Source organism: Platalea leucorodia (assembly GCF_965183815.1).
Source record: "Platalea leucorodia genome assembly, chromosome: 1".
Taxonomy (NCBI): domain Eukaryota; kingdom Metazoa; phylum Chordata; class Aves; order Pelecaniformes; family Threskiornithidae; genus Platalea; species Platalea leucorodia.
In genome coordinates, this window is record NC_138823.1 from 109,191,719 (window position 1) to 109,211,823 (window position 20,105).

The window sequence follows — 20,105 nt, forward strand, 5'->3', positions numbered from 1 at the left end:
TGGAAGCCCAACACTATGCAGCAGGAAAGAAGTAAACATAGGAGCAAAAAAAAGAAAATTACAATGAATTTATAAGGGGGAGGGAAAAGATGTTCGTACACAATTTTTAAAGAGTGGACCACCCTCTAATTTTACTGATGAGTTCTGTGTAACTGATGTACAGCTACTCTTCTGAAAGGCATTACTTCCGGGTTAAAAGCCCAAAAAGTGGAATCACCGAGTTGCCTCATAGAATCTGCTGCTTAATAATGTCACATAGAAAATTTGGAAAGATGATGGAATTCATGGATGGAATTGATAATGTAGCACCTTTCTTCCACAGCCTGTAATTTGATCAGATGAGGGTAATCATATTTCCAAATGAAAAGTGGGCCAGCAGAAGCCGGCTGATGTAAGGTATCATTTCTGTGAAACATTCGGTACACATTCTGTTGGTTGTTGTTGCATCAATGTCATTTCTTTTGAGGTTTACCTCTGGTAGCTTTTTAAAGGGTTTAATATAGGAGCTGTATAATCCAGGACACTCTTTTGTTTGGATATATTTTTAGCTGAAGTAGACAGTCTTTGTTAATATGTTCCACTATGCAATAACAGCAAACTTATATTTTGCTAAAATACATTGTGCTTTAGAACACTACACTTTAAAAAAGAACTGTAGCTCTTTATCTACACATATGTCTACACAGGTCTATTCATGATAGTTTGTCAGTAACTTGTCAACATTTCCATATTAGCTTGATCTGCCTTCTTTACTAACAGAAAAAAAGGTCTGCTTCACGAAGGTTCTCTTCATGAAAGCTTCACTGTCAGGTAATACCTTCCTGCTATTCCAATCAGTTCATATATATACATATATATATTCATATATATATGAATTTCAGTTAAATAGGACAATTACAGGGGAGACTCGCAGAAAGCTCAAGATAGCTTTCTGATGATAATACAAATGAAGTGCATAGACCTTTGGTGTCAGCCACAAAATTACATCTGTGTTCATCTACACAAGATATGGCCACAGAAAATAAATTTGTGATCAATGGTAATCCTCAAAGAGACGATGACTGATGTAAGTGAGGTGCTAAAATATTTCACAGTAATTGCAATATTTCCTATTGTAAAGATTCAACTACTGTCATTCAATTAAATGCCTTGGCATGGTTAAATATTAGGAGTTTAAATTACCCAAAAAGAACTTAGACAACTTCAAGTCTTTCAGCTGTAAGGACTATTTTTTTCATCACAAATAGTTTTATATGGAAAACCAGAAAGATGCATTTCAAAGAGGCACTGGAGATAAATAGCTGGTATCTGGAATACAACTGAGGAATCTCTAATTAAACTGCACTAAATTTTCATCTTTGATGATACACTAAAATAACTCCAATGGAACTTTGCCAGAAATCAGTGTAATTACTGGTGCTGTACACCAGTACGAGAGAAGGTAAGATCTATAAAAAGGTTTTGATAACGGAATTTATGCAAGTATTTAATTATGCAAAACAAAACAAAAAAAGAGCACAACATCTCTATGGTCTAAAAAGAATGGTCTGATACATTGGCCCATCCAGTTAAGTCATCGGTGTCTAACAACCGTATGTTGTATTTCATTCTGTGCAGATTGGACTGTTCTCCTGCAGTGATGAGACACTTTCATACAGACATGGCATCGGGTTGCCTCTAGCAGTGATACCCTGGGGCTTCTCTCATCCACTGCAGTGAGGAGCAGCCTTTCACAATCACATTTCAGACGTCAACGAACAGCTGCCGTATACTCCCCGACACAAGCACTACCTTAGACCTTACCATAGAGTTAGTAGATCTTACCTGCAGAACTGTTGCCAGGACACCGTGTTCTCACATAGCCCTTCTGCAACTCCAAATTCATAGAAGGCTTTTTGCTTAAGAGAAATGATGCTTTAAGTTTCTTTTACTCCTCCTGTACATAGCAGATCCCAAACATAGAAGACCTTGTTTCCTACATGCCTGACTGACTGTAAATGCATTTGAATTTAACATTATCAAGCATCTACTATGTACATTATTAAGTAACCTCACCTATGATCTGAAGATCTGACAGTCCAGAATTATGAAACTGTGGACCAGGCTCAGTGGAAGAATTTGAAAGATACCTGTATCTTTGCATGATAGCTATTCCCCCATGAACATTTACATGTGTAAGAAAGACAGGGAAAGAATATACTACCTGTATTCAATTAACCCTGGATATTTAAAAATTACTTATAATAAACATATTGCAAATATCACACTATATTCCAAATTCATCACTGGATGAGAAGCACGTATCGTGTACCTTTTTTCCAGATTCTGATTTTATTGCCCTTTTGCCAAATTAAAATTAACCTTAGAGGACTTATTAAGTAATCTGTCCCTGCCTGAAGGAGCATCCCATATCCTAGGTGGACTTGCGTGTAAAGACTCAAAAGTTAGCAAAAATTTTACATAACTCCTTGCAAGATTCTGCCATCTACTCAAGAGGAAGCTCGATGCAACTTCATTCTGTTACCAACAATGTACCAAAACACACCCAGACAACTTTGTCTGTATGCATAAGTACATGGAAAGACTATTTGCTCACTCATTTCAGAAACTCTCTTTCAAAGACATTGATTTATATTTTTTTAAATTAGGTGCAACTATTTCCAGGCTAGCAAAACCAAATACTTTAAAATAAAACATTTCAACACGTAATTATATGCATATAATATTTTAATTTGTAGGTCAGAATTAAAACTTCTAATAACAATAAATTTGTATCTGCAATTTAGGGTCATCAACATCAACAACAGAGTAAACAGACACTTCTATTATACTATCATTGAACAACGAGAACTGTAGATTTGAGAACAGTCATTTGTAGTCTTTAACTTTGGTTCTAATATGTGTTTATGTATATGGTTGTCCTATTTCAACCAAGATTTTAATAAAACATCATTATCAAAGACTTATTCAGGAAGGTTTGGATGTCTTCAGGGGCTTACTTTAAAGCACTCGTTTAAATGCTTAGTTGAATACAGATGACCTACTGAGTTTGGCCTTGGATAGGGTTCTTGTTAGTCTCCGAGATCTTTTTCTAAATAAACATTTTCTGTATATGTGTTTCTAGTATTAATGACATATTTTGGTTGCTCCTTGATGGAGGTATAAATCCATTATTAACTATATTTAGTAGCAGTAGTAGCTAGACCTCTTCAGGACTTAAGAGTTCAAACAGAAAAACTTGACTGTGAATGGGAATTGTTTAAAAACAATTGTTTTAAAAACAAGCAAGTGCTTGACAACACATACAGTGATTGGGAGAGCTGCCTGGGGACTGGAGGAAAGCAGATGTCACTCCTATCTTCAAGAAAGGCAGGAAGGAGGACCCAGGGAACTACAGCCTGGTCAGCCTCACTTCTGTCCCTGGGAAGGTGATGGAGCAACTAATCCTTGAAACCATTTCCAGGCACATGAAGGACAAGAAAATCATCAGGAGTAGTCAGCATGGCTTCACCAAGGGCAAGTCATGCTTGACCAACTTGATAAAATCCTATGATGAAATGACTGGCCTGGTAGATGAGAAGAGAGCAGTTGATAATTGTCTAGCTGGACTTCAGTAAGGCCTTTGACACTGTCTCCGACAAGATCCCCATAGAAAAGCTGAAGTATGGGCTGCATGAACAGACAGCAAAGTGGATTAAAAACTGGCTGAACAGCCGGGCCCAGAGAGTGGCATGAAGTCTAGCTGGAGCAGTGTACCCTTGGGGTCAGTACTGGGTCCAGTCCTGTTCAACACCTTCGTTAATGATCTGGATGCTGTGCACCTTCAGCAAGTTTGCTGAGGACACAAAACTGTGAGGAGCGGCTGATATACCAGAGGGTCATGCTGTCATCCAGAGGGACCTCAACAGGCTGGAGAAATGGGCTGACAGGAACCTGTGAGGCAACGGGCACAGACTGAAACACAGGAGGTTCCCTCTGAACACTGAAACAGTGAAACACTGGAAGAGGTTGCCCAGAGAGGTGGTAGATGCTCCATCCTTGGAAACATTCAAGGCCAGGCTGGATGGGGCTCTGAGCAACCTGATCTGGTTGTTGATGTCCCTGCCAGTTGCAGGGGGGATGGACTAGATGACCTTTAAAGGCCCCTTCCATCCCAAAGCATTCTATGATTCTATTCTATGATCAGGGAAAACTTTTTCACTGTGAGGCTGACTGAGCACTGACACAGGTTGCCCAGGGAGGTTGTGGAGCATCTCCTTGGAGAGGAGATAGAACCAGGGTGGTTGTTGAACATCTGGAGCCCTCTGGACATGGTCCTGGGCATGCTCTAGGTGACCCTGCTTGACCAAGGCAAGATGACCTCTAGCAGACCCTTGCAACCTCAACTGTTCTGTGATCATGTAAATCAGAGTCTAACAAATACAGAAAAATTACAAACAAAAGGATACAAGGCTTAATTTATCTATGCACAGAAAACAAAAAAAAGGTTTGTTTTTCTTTTTTTAAAAAGAGGTGAGAAAGGAGATGAGGAGCAAAAGGATGCGTGCCATAAGACTGCTACATACAAGTGGTGAAATTGCCAATCATGTAGAAAAGACAAAAACATACAGTGTTAGGAAAACAAACAAGACTGCATAGTCAGATCCCAGAGTGGCAACAAAACAATTTACATTCTAATAAAAACTGAGGAAGATGTTAAACAGAAGCTAACAAGGCTAGACAGTTTCAAACCAGCAGGGCAACCTGTATCTGAGAAGGTTTTTGAGCACTGTTATTGCTGATTTGCAGTAACCCTTGGAACACCAAGGAAAGTCCAAAAGACTGAAAGAAAGTATGGTGTGCAGATACTGAAGAAGATGACCTGCGTAATTACAAGCTGCTCCAACTAACATTGCTGCTAGACAAAATAATAGAACTTGATTAATAAAAATTTAAAGGAGGCAAATGTAATTAGTGCAAATCAACATGGGTTATAAAAAACAGATCGTATCCTGATGTTTTGGAAGCATTTTTTTTTTGCTGAGATGACAAATTTGGATCACATCAAATTTGCATATATATGCATTTATATCTGTTTCTGCAAACACTGTAATAATATGCATTTGCAATTCAGAAGGCATTTGACTGGCAGTGTACACTACTTTAACCAAGACACAGAATCATTACAAATGTGACATACTAAATATCTCAAAATGTAACCGTAACAAAGGAAACGAGTGGTTTCTAGTGAGAAACAGTGGAAATCTGATTTTCAACCCTTCATTATTTAATATCTTTACTATTTGAAGTGCACAAAAATGCATACTCTTTGAAGCTGAAGATGACTTGAAATTGAAGTTTACACATGTCACAAGCTTGGGACATCTAGGTCAGCTGGTAAAAGGAAACATTAGGCATTTTAATGTGGCCATGTGTAAAGTCATAAACGTAGGATAAAGAACATAATTCCAGACTGAGACATTCAATGCTGGGAGGAAATGTGTCAAAAGCTTGACAGGTACGTTAGTCAGAAAAGGAAGACAAAAGAAACTGTACACCCCTGATAAATGAGACAGGGCATCTGGTGACAACTGACATGGAGAAGGCTGAGGTACTCAGCAACTTTTTTTCTTAGAGTTTTCACTGGCAATTGCATTTCCCACGTCTCTCAAACCCCTGAATCTCAAGGCAGGGACTGGGGGAATGAAGTCCCACCTATTGTAGGAGAAGATCAGGTTCAAGACCATCTGAAGAACCTGAACATACACAAGTCCATGGGACTTGACGAGATGCATCCCAGGGTCCTGAGGGAACTGACAGATGTAGTTGCTAAGCTGCTCTCCATCACATCTGAAAAGTCATGACATTCAAGCGAAGTCCCCAGTGACTGGAAGAGGGGAAACATCGCACCCATTTTTAAAAAGTGTAAAAATGAATACCCTGAGAACTACCGACCAGTCAGCCTCACCTCTGTGCCTGGTAAGATCATGGAACAGATTCCCTTAGAAGCTCTGTCAAAACATGGATGACAGGGAGGTGATTAGAGAAAGCCAACATGACTTCACCATTGGCAAATCGTTCCTGACAAATCTGTTGGCCTTCAATGACAGAGTGACTGCATTGGTGGATAAGGGTAGAGCTACTGATGTAATCTACCTGGACTTCTGTCAGGCCTTTGATATAGTCCCCCACAACATTCTTATCTCTAAACAGGAGAGAGATGGATTTGACGGATGGACTATTAGATGGATAAGGAATTGGCTGGATGGCTACATCCAAAGGGTTACAGTCAATAGCTCAATGTCCAGATGGAAACCAGTAACGAGTGGCATCCCTCAGGGGTCTGTACTGGGACAGGTACTGTTAAATATCTTTATTAATGACATAGACAGTGGGATTAAGTGTACCCTTAGCAAGTTTGTGGATTACACCAAGCTGAGTGGTGCAGTTCATATGCCTGAGAGATAGGATGCCATCCAGAAGGAGCTGGACAGGCTTTAGGAGTGGTCCCATGTGAACCTCATGAAGTTCAACAAGGCCAAGTGCAAGGTCCTACACCTGGGTCAGGGCAATCCCCAGTATCACTACAGACTGGGTGATGAATGGATTGAGAGCAGCCCTGCAGAAAAGGACTCGGGGATCTTGGCAGATGAAAAATTAGGTATGAGGTGGCAATGTGCGCTTGCAGCCCAGAAAGCCAACTGTATCCTGGGCTGCATAAAAGGAAGCGTGGCCAGCAGGTCGAGGGAGGTGATTCTCCCCCTCTACTCTGCTCTCCTGAGACCCCACTTGGAGCACTGCATGCAGCTGTGGGGCCCCCAGCACAAGACAGACACGGACCTGTTAGATTTGGTTCAGAGGAGGGCCACGAAAATGGTCAGAGGGTTTCTCCCTTTCATAAAGAAAGGCTGAGAGAGTTGGGGTTGTTTATCCTGGAGAAGGCTCCAGGGGGACCTTATTGCAGCCTTTCCATACTTAAAGGGGTCTTACAAGAAAGATGGAGAAAGACTGTTTACCAGGGCGTGTAGCAATAGGATGAGGGTAATGGATTTAAACTAAAAGAGGGCAGATTTAGATTAGACAGAAGGAAGAAGTTCTGGAACAAGTTGCCCAGAGAAGCTGTGGATGCCCCATCCCTAGAAGTGTTCAAGCTCAGGTTCAGTGGGGCTTTGAGCAACCCAATCTAGTTGAAGATGTCCCTGCCTATGGCAGGGGTGTTGGACAAGATGATCTTTAAAGGTCCCTTCCAATGCAAACCATTCTGTGGTTCATTGACTCTATGATTCTATAATGTGTAAAGCAAAGGAAGGTAGTAACACAACCTACCATATCACCGTAGCTGGGTTCAGTGATCCTTTTTGACCTTATAAGCTATGAATATGTAGGTCTGGGACCATGATTCACTCACGGCATTCCTTTGATGCAGTTTTTTCCATATGTATAATATATATGCACTGTACTGGCCTAAAGTCTGAAAGTGCATTGTATGCATAGTTATAAACAGAGTTAATAAAAGCATTCCTTATAATGATATTAAAATAATTGGTTTTAGCAAAAATGAATCCTAACTTCATTCATAATATCTGATTATCTGATTTAACATGCCAGGATTATGGCACAGCAATTAAATGGCGAAGGAATTTCAATTGAGTTATTACCTGTGTACCTAGCTTTCACATATGGATGAATTAATCAGGAATCAATGAAGACAATCTCCCTTAGTTTCAGGCTCAGCAAATTACTCGATATGGTGATGAATCAATGAAAATCCAAGAGAAGTCAGTGGAGTCAGTTTATTGCTGGAGGAAAGGGTTGGGAGAGGGCAGAGAGCAGAGAGTAAGATGATTAATAAAATGAGAAAGGAGGTATGTGAGAAATGGCAAATAAATTAAGAGCAAAAGCAAATGGGCGTGTGGTCTGGCGGTGTGTGTTTTTGGAAGAAGGCTTGAACTGTAACGGATACCATCTCCCATCTGTAGGGAATTCCGTTATCATTTCTATCAGCTTGGCTGTACCAGGGAAGAAGCAGGTAGGACATTCATCATACAACTGACAGTATGCCCAGCAGCATAATTTTTTTGGATGTAAAACCAAAAGAAAGCACATTAGAGGGTACCACTTGCTGAAGCTTGGGAGCATGTAGCCAGCAGAGCCTGCCCTGTGCGGGATACGCTTCTGACTCTATTTCTCACAGAAGCTCGCTCTTCTCCTAATACAATGCTAAATGCTGTGGACAGGGCAAGCTACTCTGACTCCATTCATCAGCAGAAAGAAAACATGTTACTGTCATCGTATGGGAGACAACCTCTCTTCAGCACCCCTGCCCCATTTTTTTTTCATGGTCCAGAACAATGGTGGGAGGCCACTAGTTTCCATTTTTAATTATGTTTCAAAATTAATTTATTTTCCTCATTTTTCATTTTTCCTCATCTTTTTAAAGATACTTGAATTTTTATCTGTATTTGGGAAAAGAAAAGAACATGTATAAGCCCTTTTTATGTCTCATTGACAATCTGGGCAGAGTCTAGAGACCTTAGTAAGGCATCTGTGTTTGAAATCTGGGTCAACAGGGTGTAAATTAAAGATTTTAGTTTTCTTGTTTATTGGTTTGGTTATAATACATAGGGCTTTTCCCCAACCATAGTCTTGCTACTATTCCCATAAATGTAACTTGGAGTAAAATCACATCCCAATTTAATTGCATTTCAAACTGTGTTTCAAGAACTTTACACCAGTGACATTTAAACCCAATATGTAAGATATGAAAACCTAAAATATATTGCAATTCCCTTGCCTGCTGTGTTGCATCCCATTGCATTAGGCCCATATACTTTTAAGCTTCCATTCGTTATGGCAGTAATTCTTCCTTTTCTTCTCTGGCAAACTTTCCATCACAGACTTTCTGCTACCCCTTATGGAAGTGGACCCTTGCAGTCCCCTCAGCTCATCTGCTGATCTTCTTCTGTATTCCTTCCCTCTAAATTCCAGGTTTTCATTGGCTTCACAATAAATATCGGTGTAAGTATACAAGATGATTGAGCAATCAATCGGAGACATAGCCAATGCTTTATCACCATATAGGTGATAAAAAATGGACAGTGGAACACTTCTAGATGTGATGCAAAAAATACTTATAGGCAGATAATTCCTACACTGTAGAAACAGAAAAAGTAGAGAGCATGTGCATGGCTGATTAAGTTACAAAATATTAAATGATATAGCAGTTTTACAAAATCAAACAGAATGTTTATGTTATATTCAGACAGATATCTAAACGGGTCATTAAATTTCTACACAAAATTGTTACTGTCCCTTTAAAATGGGACTTCAAATATTCTAAAGAAACAAATAATAAATGTTCATTCTAAAATATCGCATTTGTTTGTGGGATGGAAAATCCTTTGGCTAGAACAGTTTAAATGCTCCCCGGCTACTAGAAGGTATTTTTAGCTGCATATTTTATTTACGCATTTAAAGTTGTAACCCAACCTGTGCTTTTACTGATACAAATGCGAAACCAGCAACAAAGTTCCTAGCTATGTTGAGTGGATCTTAGTCACTCATTTATTTAAAACATATTTTGGGAGTGTGTACACAGCTGAAAATAAAATATTGGATAAATATTTTAAATGTTGATAAATATTGACATCAAATTATGAACTGTAAGTGTAAATAAATCTTTCAGTCTCTCAGCAGGCTTAGCGTGACCACTTAAGTTAAATGTCTGAAAGAAGCACCTCTACAAGAGATTGTAAAGCCAAAAAAATCTCTAGACTTTGGGCAGAGGAAAGGGGTAAATGTGAATGTCAGTATCCTTTTCTGCCCTGAATTATCAGTTGTTCAAAGTTAAGGAACAAATAGGAAATGGCCGGCTACTACAGCAGTGCATGAATACTGAGGCAACTTCTGAGGCAGGAAAGGCCTCAACTTCGTCAAGCTGCTTGTAAAATCGCAGAGCTATCAAAACCTAGATGTGCCCAAGTTCTTTGCAAATGTCCAACATAAGTCTTGGGAATGCTTTTATTATATCATCTATGATATATTCAAAGCTAAAACTGCAAATGGCTCAAAAGAATTGATTACTGATTACCGCAATTTCCTACACCACCAAATTTAGAGATTTAACATGTTCTGCAATTAGCTGGTGGGCTCAGATTATCTACCTATACAATGCTAATAAAGTAGCTGAATAAATGAAGTGTAATACAGATAAAATCAATGTTAGTTCAAAGGCTGACGTCTGAAGAACCTTTTAAACATTTCTAGTATCTCATACCAATGGACTGAATCATGAACTTCTCACTGACAAAAAACATAACCACACAACTCTTAAAATCAGTCACACAACCTCTATTTCCTTCAGTGGAAGACGTCCCAAGCTACCAGACTACACTCTTTGTCCCACAGATCTTCCTGATCTTTCAAAGAAGGATCCCATGTTCATGTGCATTTTGGAAATCATGCCCTGATCAAATTACCTTTCTAAGCACTGCTATAATTTTAGTTTATTCTTTAAAATTTCAAAGACTAACAAAATGAAAAAGTCGCTCAGAGTTTCATCCGATAAAGAAGACTGATGTTGCTTCTCTACCATTTTCTAGCTGAAGTGACTGAAATACATTTGCAAGTCCATGTACTTTTGTAAGACCGAGCATGATTGGTATTTAGGAAATACAGACATGGGCAGTAGCACACCTCAAGATTTAACTAGTTATCTTATGTTTCACCTATGAGTCAAATTGCTCAGAGGTAGATCAGCTTCTGCATATGTAGAAAAAAAGAAAATGTAGAAAATCCCCATAGTTTGCGCATAGTTTGTTATTGCCCCGAGCATTAAGAGTATTACAAAGTCTTAAATATTGCTATAATTACTAAACATTGAACATGAGGTCTGATGCTTTGTAAGATTTAGGGATCCAAGTTGAAATTCCTAAAGAACTCCTACAGGAAAACCTACTGTCTGTCACAGATCCGTAGTGATGTGAGTTATCCAAGTAGATCTACAGTTTCTAATATCTGATTAATATATTATATATAAAGAACTTCCTGTCACAAATACATCAACTGAAATGATCTTTCAAATGTATTAAAAGTACCTGAGTAAAAAATTGAGACATAATCAGAAAATATTTCTCGTCTCCTTGTGAAATAAACAGCCAATGTTCAGAGAGACAAGTTTTCAATTTGTAGTCTTCAACTTGGCTTTCAAACTTTCTTGCAGACTGGACCACTTACTGAAGCACTTTTTGTGTCTTATTCCATTTTACTGCACCAGAGTTTAAAAAAATAAATGAACTAAAACCACACGCAAAGCAAAAAGAATCAAAGCAAAACCCAATTTTTAAAACATTAATACAATAACATTTGCAATTGATTCAATGCCCACTGTCCACAGCAAACTTTGAATCAGACTTTCTGTTTATAGACGAATGTCTGCAATCAGGCTGTTTGCAATGTTGCATACACAGAAGTTAAGGACTCTTTGAAACCGGCTTTTCAGCACCAACGCAGGCTGTAGCTGCCGTCACCAATTTGGAAATGACAGCAGAGTATTTATTACTATTTCATTCACATGTAAGGTAACGTATTGTTCTAAGAAAAGCATATTCACTTAAAAGGTCACCCTGAGTAACTCAGTTCAATGTTGCTAAATAATAACCAATTAACAAACTGTTGCTTGCCTGTCAAATGTTAATTTTATTATATAGTGATGTATAGCACCTCAAATAACAGTACTATTATATAACGACGGACATAAATTCTGGTCTGATTTATAGCTAAAGTGTTCTACAAGAGAAGAAAAAGAAAGCATATGTTTAATGTTATGAAATCCTATGGTCTTAAAGTAAACTTAGGCCCTCAGTTTAAAAGTTTAGTATATTTATAAGTGCTTTTAACACCCATGGGTATGAAAAATTATTAAACGTTAAACCTACATGAAAATGTTTTGGTATACTTGAAACTAATTTCTGTGGGATCTCTGAGTTTACATCCAGACAACAGGACCTAAACTAAGAAATGTTAATCAGATGTAACAGAAACATGACTGGAATTGACCATATTTCACAAAATACCAATATGTCTGAAAAAATATCTGGAAGAGAACTATTCCCAAATGTGAGTCTGCTAGAATATAGGACATCCCCACATACCCAACATTCAAGCACCATGAACTGGAAGGACAGATTCTTTAATTCTATACAGTCCAGAACTCCTGAAAAGAAGTTTCTCATACAATACCTTGCGCTTTCAAAAGGGACATTACACTTTTTTAATACTTTTCTCACTTACCCAAGCTATTAAGGGAAGTCTGGGTGTCATGCAGTCAAAGCTAAAAGATGCATATTTTTGCTTATACACAACTGATTTATTACACCTGCCCCTCATTTGATTTCTGCATCAATTATTGTAAAATGGGGTTAAACTTCAACTTCAGCAGTGGTATGGGACCTATTGGAAAAGCATGAGAAGTATAAGAAGTAGAAGTTTTAATAGTGCTGTACCGATCAGGTTTGCATTGCTCATAAACAGACACAACCAAAAATAAAACCTAGCTGTGAAAGACAGTTACTTTTTAAGTGAGCTGCTTTCATAGAGAAGCAGATGAACCCCTTTAACAAATTCTCATTAAGAAGACAAGGTCACTGCTTTGTGTGGTTTTAAGAACACAAGTGAAAGTTAGTCAACCCATAGTCATATTCTTATCATTCCATCTTTAAGCCATGTAAAAGATTATAAAGCACTAAATTTGTATTTTCCGTGTTACTTTTTATCTTGTGATGACCTCTCCTGGTTGAGCTGTTCATTAGCCTTGATTCCAGAAGTTAAGAGTATTTTGATCCCTCTATGTTTATTTCCAAAAAATTGCAGGAATATGAATAATTTATTGCCAAGGTATGAAAAATGTGACTATGAACAAAATTTACAGTAAGATCTGAGTATTAGTGTGTGCGATACTGTACCATGGTGTATGTTTATTGTACTATAAGACGGACTTTCAACACCCACTTCATCTTGAGATAAAACTGAATGAGATTCAAAGCTTTCAACACGATCAATTCTGAATCAGTATTACTGAGAGACATCATTATAATGACAGAGATAGATTTACTGACTTTGCAAAGTAAACAAACATTTGTGATGCAATATATTCACATAAGTGGCATCCAATTCTATTCTTTCTGAAAACTGTATCCTTTGCTATGTTAGCGCAAGCAGACTGTAAGAAAATGTTGAATAGCAAGCTCATATAAAGGGATTCGTAATTCACTGTACACCATGAATCTTGCATACCTCCTAAAAAATACCGTAAAGAATAAATTTGCTGTTGTTAATTACTTCAAAGTCAAAACATGAAGTAGCAATGGAGGAGAAAATAAAAATATGGCTGGAAATCAGTTTCACATCAAAGTTGCATTTCACACAATTTTTAATTCTTTCAGAAGTATTCCCAATATGATGTTCAAAATCAACTGATGAGAAAAAAAAGACAGAGATTAAAAGCTAAGTGCATTCTCTTGTCAAAGGAGAATAAAATTCCCTGATGCCACTCACAATCAGCTGCACACAAAGTGATGAACAATCCCAGAAAATACAGCACAGTGACCAGTTTGTACACCAAAGCGTGCAACAGAATAACCAGTTAAGTGGTGCACCAAAACACTGTGACACAGCACTTGAGTTCCTACTGTGGCACCACTTCCCAAGCACCCGTACGTCTTTACAAGAATTTTAACCATGTACTGCAATGGGAACACTCCTTTTGTAATTTTAAGGCTGACGTGTACTTCTAGCTATATTTCTGTTTCCAGTAAACAAATCTAGCTCCATTTCACTTTCAGAAGTGAGTCAGAGATGAAATGCTATACACTACACAGGGAGTGTAGTGTATAAGCTCTTAGAAGGTGAATTAATATGAAGAAATCTTTGAATACCTGAAAAAAAAATTGTCAAGATTGAAATGTATATGTGAGTAAATTGTAATTAACATTATATACATCCTTTATTCATGGAATTTCTGGTTATAGTGATGTTACTACAACCATTAACTTCTCAACTAACTTCTTTCAAAAGTTAAAGCTTTGCTTGTTGGGTAATCAGATAACCCACTGTAGGTCATTTTCAAGTTAAACTACAGCCATTAGTTACTGAATGACCAAAAAAAAAAGCTCAAAAATCCTATTATAGAAAGGCAGTATAGGGAACTTTGTTTTCCAAAAACAGATTTCTGACAACCTAAATCATGAATTTTTTTTTTCCCCCTGTATATTTCTTTTCTGCAGCGCCTGAGAGATGACCACGAAGAAATAATATTCAGAAGAAAAATTAGATAGCTAGTCAAAACTAAGCAGTAAACCTCAGGATCAATATTTCTCCTAAATCAAAGGCAGACAAATAACTGAACATCCCATAGCCTCTGAGACCTAGATACAATGCAGACACTGCTGTACATTCTCTGTTGACACACAAATACATGTCTAAGTGTAAGCAAATCCTGGAACAATAACATTGTTTTATTTTTCAATAGGTATCAGATGATAACAGATAGAAACCCACTGAGAAAGTACAGGAGTGTTCCAGTTCCCTAATCATTGCTTTGTTCATTCCTGCCCCCAAGGAAACAAATAAATACATATAATGATCCACATAGATCTCTATGGAGTATATACATCACACTCTAAGACAATTCCCTGCTTGGTCAGTAGAATCAGCCCCCATTCACACACACACCATCCCAACACATCTATCTGTAACACCTCAGGACATTTCTTTCCTCTATAAACAGCAGAGGAAGTCAACAGTAGTGTCTATTTTTGACGATGCTATAAAAATGCACTGCTTCATTTCAGTATGCATTTCAAAAATACTTTGCAAATGGTAAATGCTTTACATGGTCTGAAGAGAAACAACTAAATACTTAACACTGACATCTACCTGCAAATGTTTTGCTGGAAACTACAGCTCAGTGCCATGTTAAAGATTTGATCTAACACCCATTGAAATCAATGAGTACGCTGTCATTTTTACACTGACAGCAGAACCGGGTCCCTGTATAGGTGCTCTGCACTCCTCCAGTCTGAAGTTCAGCATTTCAGCAGATGCTTGATCATTTCTCTACTATTTCTGCCTCCCTAGTGGGGCAATTGCTGGTCTCCTCTAAAATATCTTTGCTCATTTTATTATGGGAAGCAAAACTTCACTCTCAAGAAAAGCTGTCCTGGCTCAGTTCCCTCTCATCAACTCACCATCATTCTTTCCTCTTCAAATGAGACAAAATTTTCTCTTGCTGCTCCTTGATAGAACACTAGTTATGGAACTGCTCACACCTCCTCTTTTCCCTCACACAGCTGTGGAAGTAAGTACTTGCAAATGCAAATTGTATACCTTCTGAGGAAGGTGGGAAAAAACAAAACAAAACAAACCAACCAAACAAACAAAAAACACCCCCAAACTTTGAACAGCTTCTGTCTGATTCCTTTCCCCCTCTGACTCCATTGCAGAACCAAGACTATATCACAGAGCAGGTCTTTCAACTTTCCACACCAGCTACCACTGAAATCATCTACACTAAGGAAGATCTAGATGGGGAGCACTGCGAACAGTATCAAACCTCAGTGCACACATACACATACAAACATGCAGAAAATCAAACACAGGATTCACCAGCAGAGAAAAAATAATCAACCTCCCAGAGTTGTGGGAATTCCCCTCTGGCTTATTGCAGAGCTGAAATTGTGCATGCTTCTTAGAAAAGAGTACTTACGAGATGCAGGCAGAGCAGTCCTGGCTCTGCAGCTAATGCTGCTGAAAATCCAGAGGAAGAGAGCTGCCCTGCAGCCAGCTCGGGTAACCACAACCATCCTTCACTTCCTGGCTCCCTGTACTCCAAATGCCAGCCGCAGAAGACCTGCTTTTCTCCACTTTGGCCCCTTCTCTCGCTCTCCTTCTCTTTCACGGAGGAGGTGGTGAGGAGGTAAAGGGGGCAGGGCTTTACCTTGGGGTAGAAGCCAACCCCCCTCTTCGTCTTTTATCTCTGGGCTTGCAGCAGCAGGATAAGTCCCAGTACTTTTCTTTCCCTTATTTCTCTGTGTTTGTGTGTGTGTGTGTGTGCCTCCTTCTCAGAGGAAGGGGAAAAAAAAATAAGCCACGAAGTATCAAATAACGAAGACTATAGAAGAGAAAAAGAAAAATTAAAAAACAGTCCCCAAAAAGACGGGGGGGAGGGGGGAGAGAAAGGGAGACAGAGATGAAGGGAAGGGAGAAAGGCGGAAAAAGCTGTTGGTGCTGCTAATGCTGCTGTTGATGCTACCACTGCAGCTGAGCCCTTCTTCCTGCACAGAGCAGCGCCGCTGAGAGAAGCTCGCAATAACCTCCCAGCTCAGATATATATACACAGTGTACACGCACACACAGCCGGGGAGCCAAACACACACTCACACAGGAGCAGGGAGAGGGGAGAGGGAGAGAGGGAGGGAGGGAAAGACACTCCCGCAGTAGAGAAGCAGGCTCACAGCCTCTCTCCTCATGTATTCATCATCTTCCAGCAGGAGGAAACGCTGCCACCAGCAGCAGCAATCTCCCCCCCCACAAAAAATTAAAAAAAAAAAAAAAAAAAAAAAAAGGCAGCAGAAGGGAAAATCCTCTCCCTAGCGCTCCCCTCCCCTTCCTCCAGCTCCTCCCTCTTCCTCTGCGCCCCTCCGGCCTCCAGGACCCTCCTCGTCCTCTCTTGCCTGGTTCAGAGCCAGAGCCGGGGGACCGCGGCGGGGATCGGGGCCGGGGCCGGGGCCGGGGCGGGGGCCGAGGCCGGGGCGGAGGCCGGAGCCGGAGCCGGCGCCGGGGCCGGGCCGAACCGCGGGGAAGCCGCGCCGGTGCCGCTGTCCGCGGTGCTGCCGCTGGGCGCGGAGGCTCGGCGCGGCTCGGCGCGGCGCGGTGCCCCTGCCCGCCCCCGGGCCGCAGCGGCAGCCCCCGATGCCGGCTCCTGCCTCCCTCCCCGCCGCTCCCCCGCACACCGCGATGGTAGCGGCTCCCCGAGCTCCAGCCTGCCGGGATCCGAGCCAGGCGGCCAGCAGGCAAGTCCTCCGAGCGGTCCTAGTTCTGGGGGGGTGAGCACCATCCCGCCTGCAGAGAGCTGGGGCTGCAGGAGCCGCTAATGCAGATGTTTTCATTCGGTAATTAATTCTCACTCCGATAGCGAGCCAGGAGGCAAGCTGCATTAAAGTATTATTACGGTTTTCACCTACAAGAGATGACTGAGACAACCTGGCCATATCCTAGCCTTATGGTTTAGGGATTTCAAGAGTCTGACTGCTCTTTTCCATCCCTCTCCATCCCTCCTGGCGTTGCCCTTAAACAGACTGAACCAAAAGTTATTGCTCGCCAGATACGGCAGAATAATGAGGGTGGGGAGTTGTTCATGGATTATTTATTCCACAATCAATGAGACAAAGAAAAATGAAAACAATTATTTCTCAGGTGTTCTATAGAGAAGGCTGAGAAATGGAGAGGTATAATTTCTTTAGAGGAGCCCCAAAGCAGGGATAAATTATTTTCAGTGACTAATACACATGCTGTTAACAAGGATCTGCTGTTATTTAGTGAGTGTGATGAAGTGGTTAAGACTGTATGTAAGATGAGATTTTCAGAAAGGCCTTGGGGTATTGGGATCCTCAATCCTATTGCCTTTCAGAGGGAGTACAGTGCTTACCTTTTAGGTCACTTTGAAAATTCATCCTTACGTAATACGTGATATCCCAGGAGAGCTGTGGCCTAGAGGTTTGAGCACAGCACAGGACAAAGCTGAAGTGCCAGTCCTGGGAAAAAGTGTTTCTGTAATCTTGTCCAACTGCCATAATTTTTCCTCCTTGAATCTTTCCCTCCCTTGCCGTATCCGTATCGAGTATTAATACATTCATATTTTAACTGCTTTCATAGAAGTAATGTCAATATGTCCATAGCAGATGTGGAACGAAAAAGTGCACTATGAATGTGATGTGTTATTATACTTCTCTCTGTTTTTGAAAGAATAAATATTCCCCTAGAGACTTTGTTACCTCTTCTCTGCATCATCCTGAGCCCTCTGCCGTGCCCTCCCCATTCCGTACATCCACAGACACTTTTTGATGTTCAGTAATCATTAGGATATGTGAGGTTTTGGGGAATTAACTAAGAACCAGATACTACTTAGTGCCATTAAACTTGTTCAAAATTGCCTCCTTCCATAACTTCTTTCTTGTTAATAACTTCTATTCTCCTCCAGCTCTATATCGCACAATTTTTCAAATTTGTAAACCTACATTTTCTGTTCTTTAGCTACAGCAGGACCAATAGTGCTGATATACTATCAGAAACTGACTGCATATATTCATGGAAAAAAGAAAAACTTCTGACTATGACACGCAAAAAATTCTACCGCTTTCATTCTGAGATCTTGCAACCCTGTCAGCATTCATTGGCCTTTATTATTCACCTGAGTAAGTAATAAACAGCTTCTCTGAGTAACTATTTAAAAGCTCAGCAGACCGTTTAGCAAACTAAATTTCTGCTTTTTAAGGTCCTTCCAATAAGCACAACAAAAGCAATATACTTGCACATCACCCATTTATACTTTTATACATACATATATACTTGCATATCACCCATCTCATGATGTTCTCCACTGGACAAAAATCTGTCTTGAGTTGTTCAAACTTCACACTTCTGTAGCATATGTTAACTGGGATTTCAAAAACATGCTCAAATTGCTCAAAAGTAGGCACGCTTTTAAAAACAGTTATAAAGGGTAAGACAAGGAATTCAAAACAGGAAGATTCAGTAGGTTGATTGATGACTATCTCAATAATGCTGATAGTAGAAAGTTTCCTTGTGGTTTGAGACGGAAGAAATGGCACAGATTATTGCATTTTTCCCCACCTCAGAATAGGATCAGTCCTTAAAAACTACATAAAATATTTAAACTATGTAGCAACAGCAATGAGTTGTGCAAGGGTAATGCAATTATTTTTAATATAACCACAACTGGGGCCGGCAAAATCATTAACTTTGACTGATTCTGTCACACAAAAATCATTACAAAGATCTTCAGGCATTTTTTAGTCCTATAAAATAAGCTACCCATCTTATATATACTCTTTTTTTTTTTTTTTTCCTGAAGGATGTTTTGAAATATTACTTTACGTGATTCAACAAATCCAAGTTGAATATATTAACCTTTGAAATGAAAACATGGTCAAATTGTGTTAGGGCACAGTATGAAGTTATCAGACACTTCTCTCTCCTACTCTTCCTCCTAACCTTTCCTTTCCAGAGTCTAAATGTGAGGACGTTTCTAAGCAAGCGGTGAGACACTCCTGCACTCTCAGCAGGGCAACTGCAAGCTTTAGCACCCGCAAGTGCCTGCAACTTGGGTCAACAGGGTCCTGTACTCCACACACTGTAGGTTAGGAAAGTCTCCTAGCAGACTGGGACAGACACACCAGACAAGATGTGCAGAAGGAAGATCTTCCAGCAAAGCTACTCCCGTAAGAAAATTAATCCTTATTTTTCAAATCGACACTCCCCGAGCCTAGAAAGCTGGGGAGATACCTCAGTCTACTGGTGAAACCTCCCTGGCAATTAGTTAAGACACTAAAGTGTTAAAAGACTCTAGTTATTACAGCTGTACACAAATTTTATTGAGCTTAATGGAAATTATACACACATATTGATGAATGAATAGATCATTCTGAATTTACTAGGGCTGTCAAGCATTGTCTGCTAAATGGAATTCATCTTGGACAGAGCTATATTTACAGTATGTGAATGTCAAGAAGAAAAACACAATGTCAGAAAGCTAGAAAGGATAATTAAGAATTTCAAACACTGGTGGGACCAAATGGCATCCAATAAAGTGATCTGCTGGGGCCACAGAAGTAAATGAGCCAGGCTGAAAAAGAACCTGAAACTCCTGAATTAATACTGAAAAGTAAAAGCCATGCTTCTTTATTCCTAACAAACTACCATTTTAGCATCGTTTTTCCCTTTTGTATTTTTGGCTGCCAAGGACCCCTTGCATGGCAGAGCTCTAAAAATTATCCATAGCAGAATTTCCATCCAAGTCTGTAGGATGGCAGATATGAGGACTTCACACA

General features: G+C 39.8%; 1 protein-coding gene across 1 annotated transcript in view; it reads right to left on the bottom strand.

Moving 5' to 3' along the window:
- CNTNAP2 (contactin associated protein 2) overlaps positions 1-15,839 on the bottom strand; it is a gene marked incomplete at both ends in the record, with an annotated part of 1,183,012 nt that extends 1,167,173 nt beyond the window's left edge. The window contains one exon of the mRNA XM_082307127.1: positions 15,743-15,839. Within this exon, the coding sequence (XP_082163253.1) occupies positions 15,743-15,839 (97 nt within the window). The remainder of the gene's footprint in view (positions 1-15,742) is intronic.
- Positions 15,840-20,105: the final 4,266 nt, after the last annotated feature.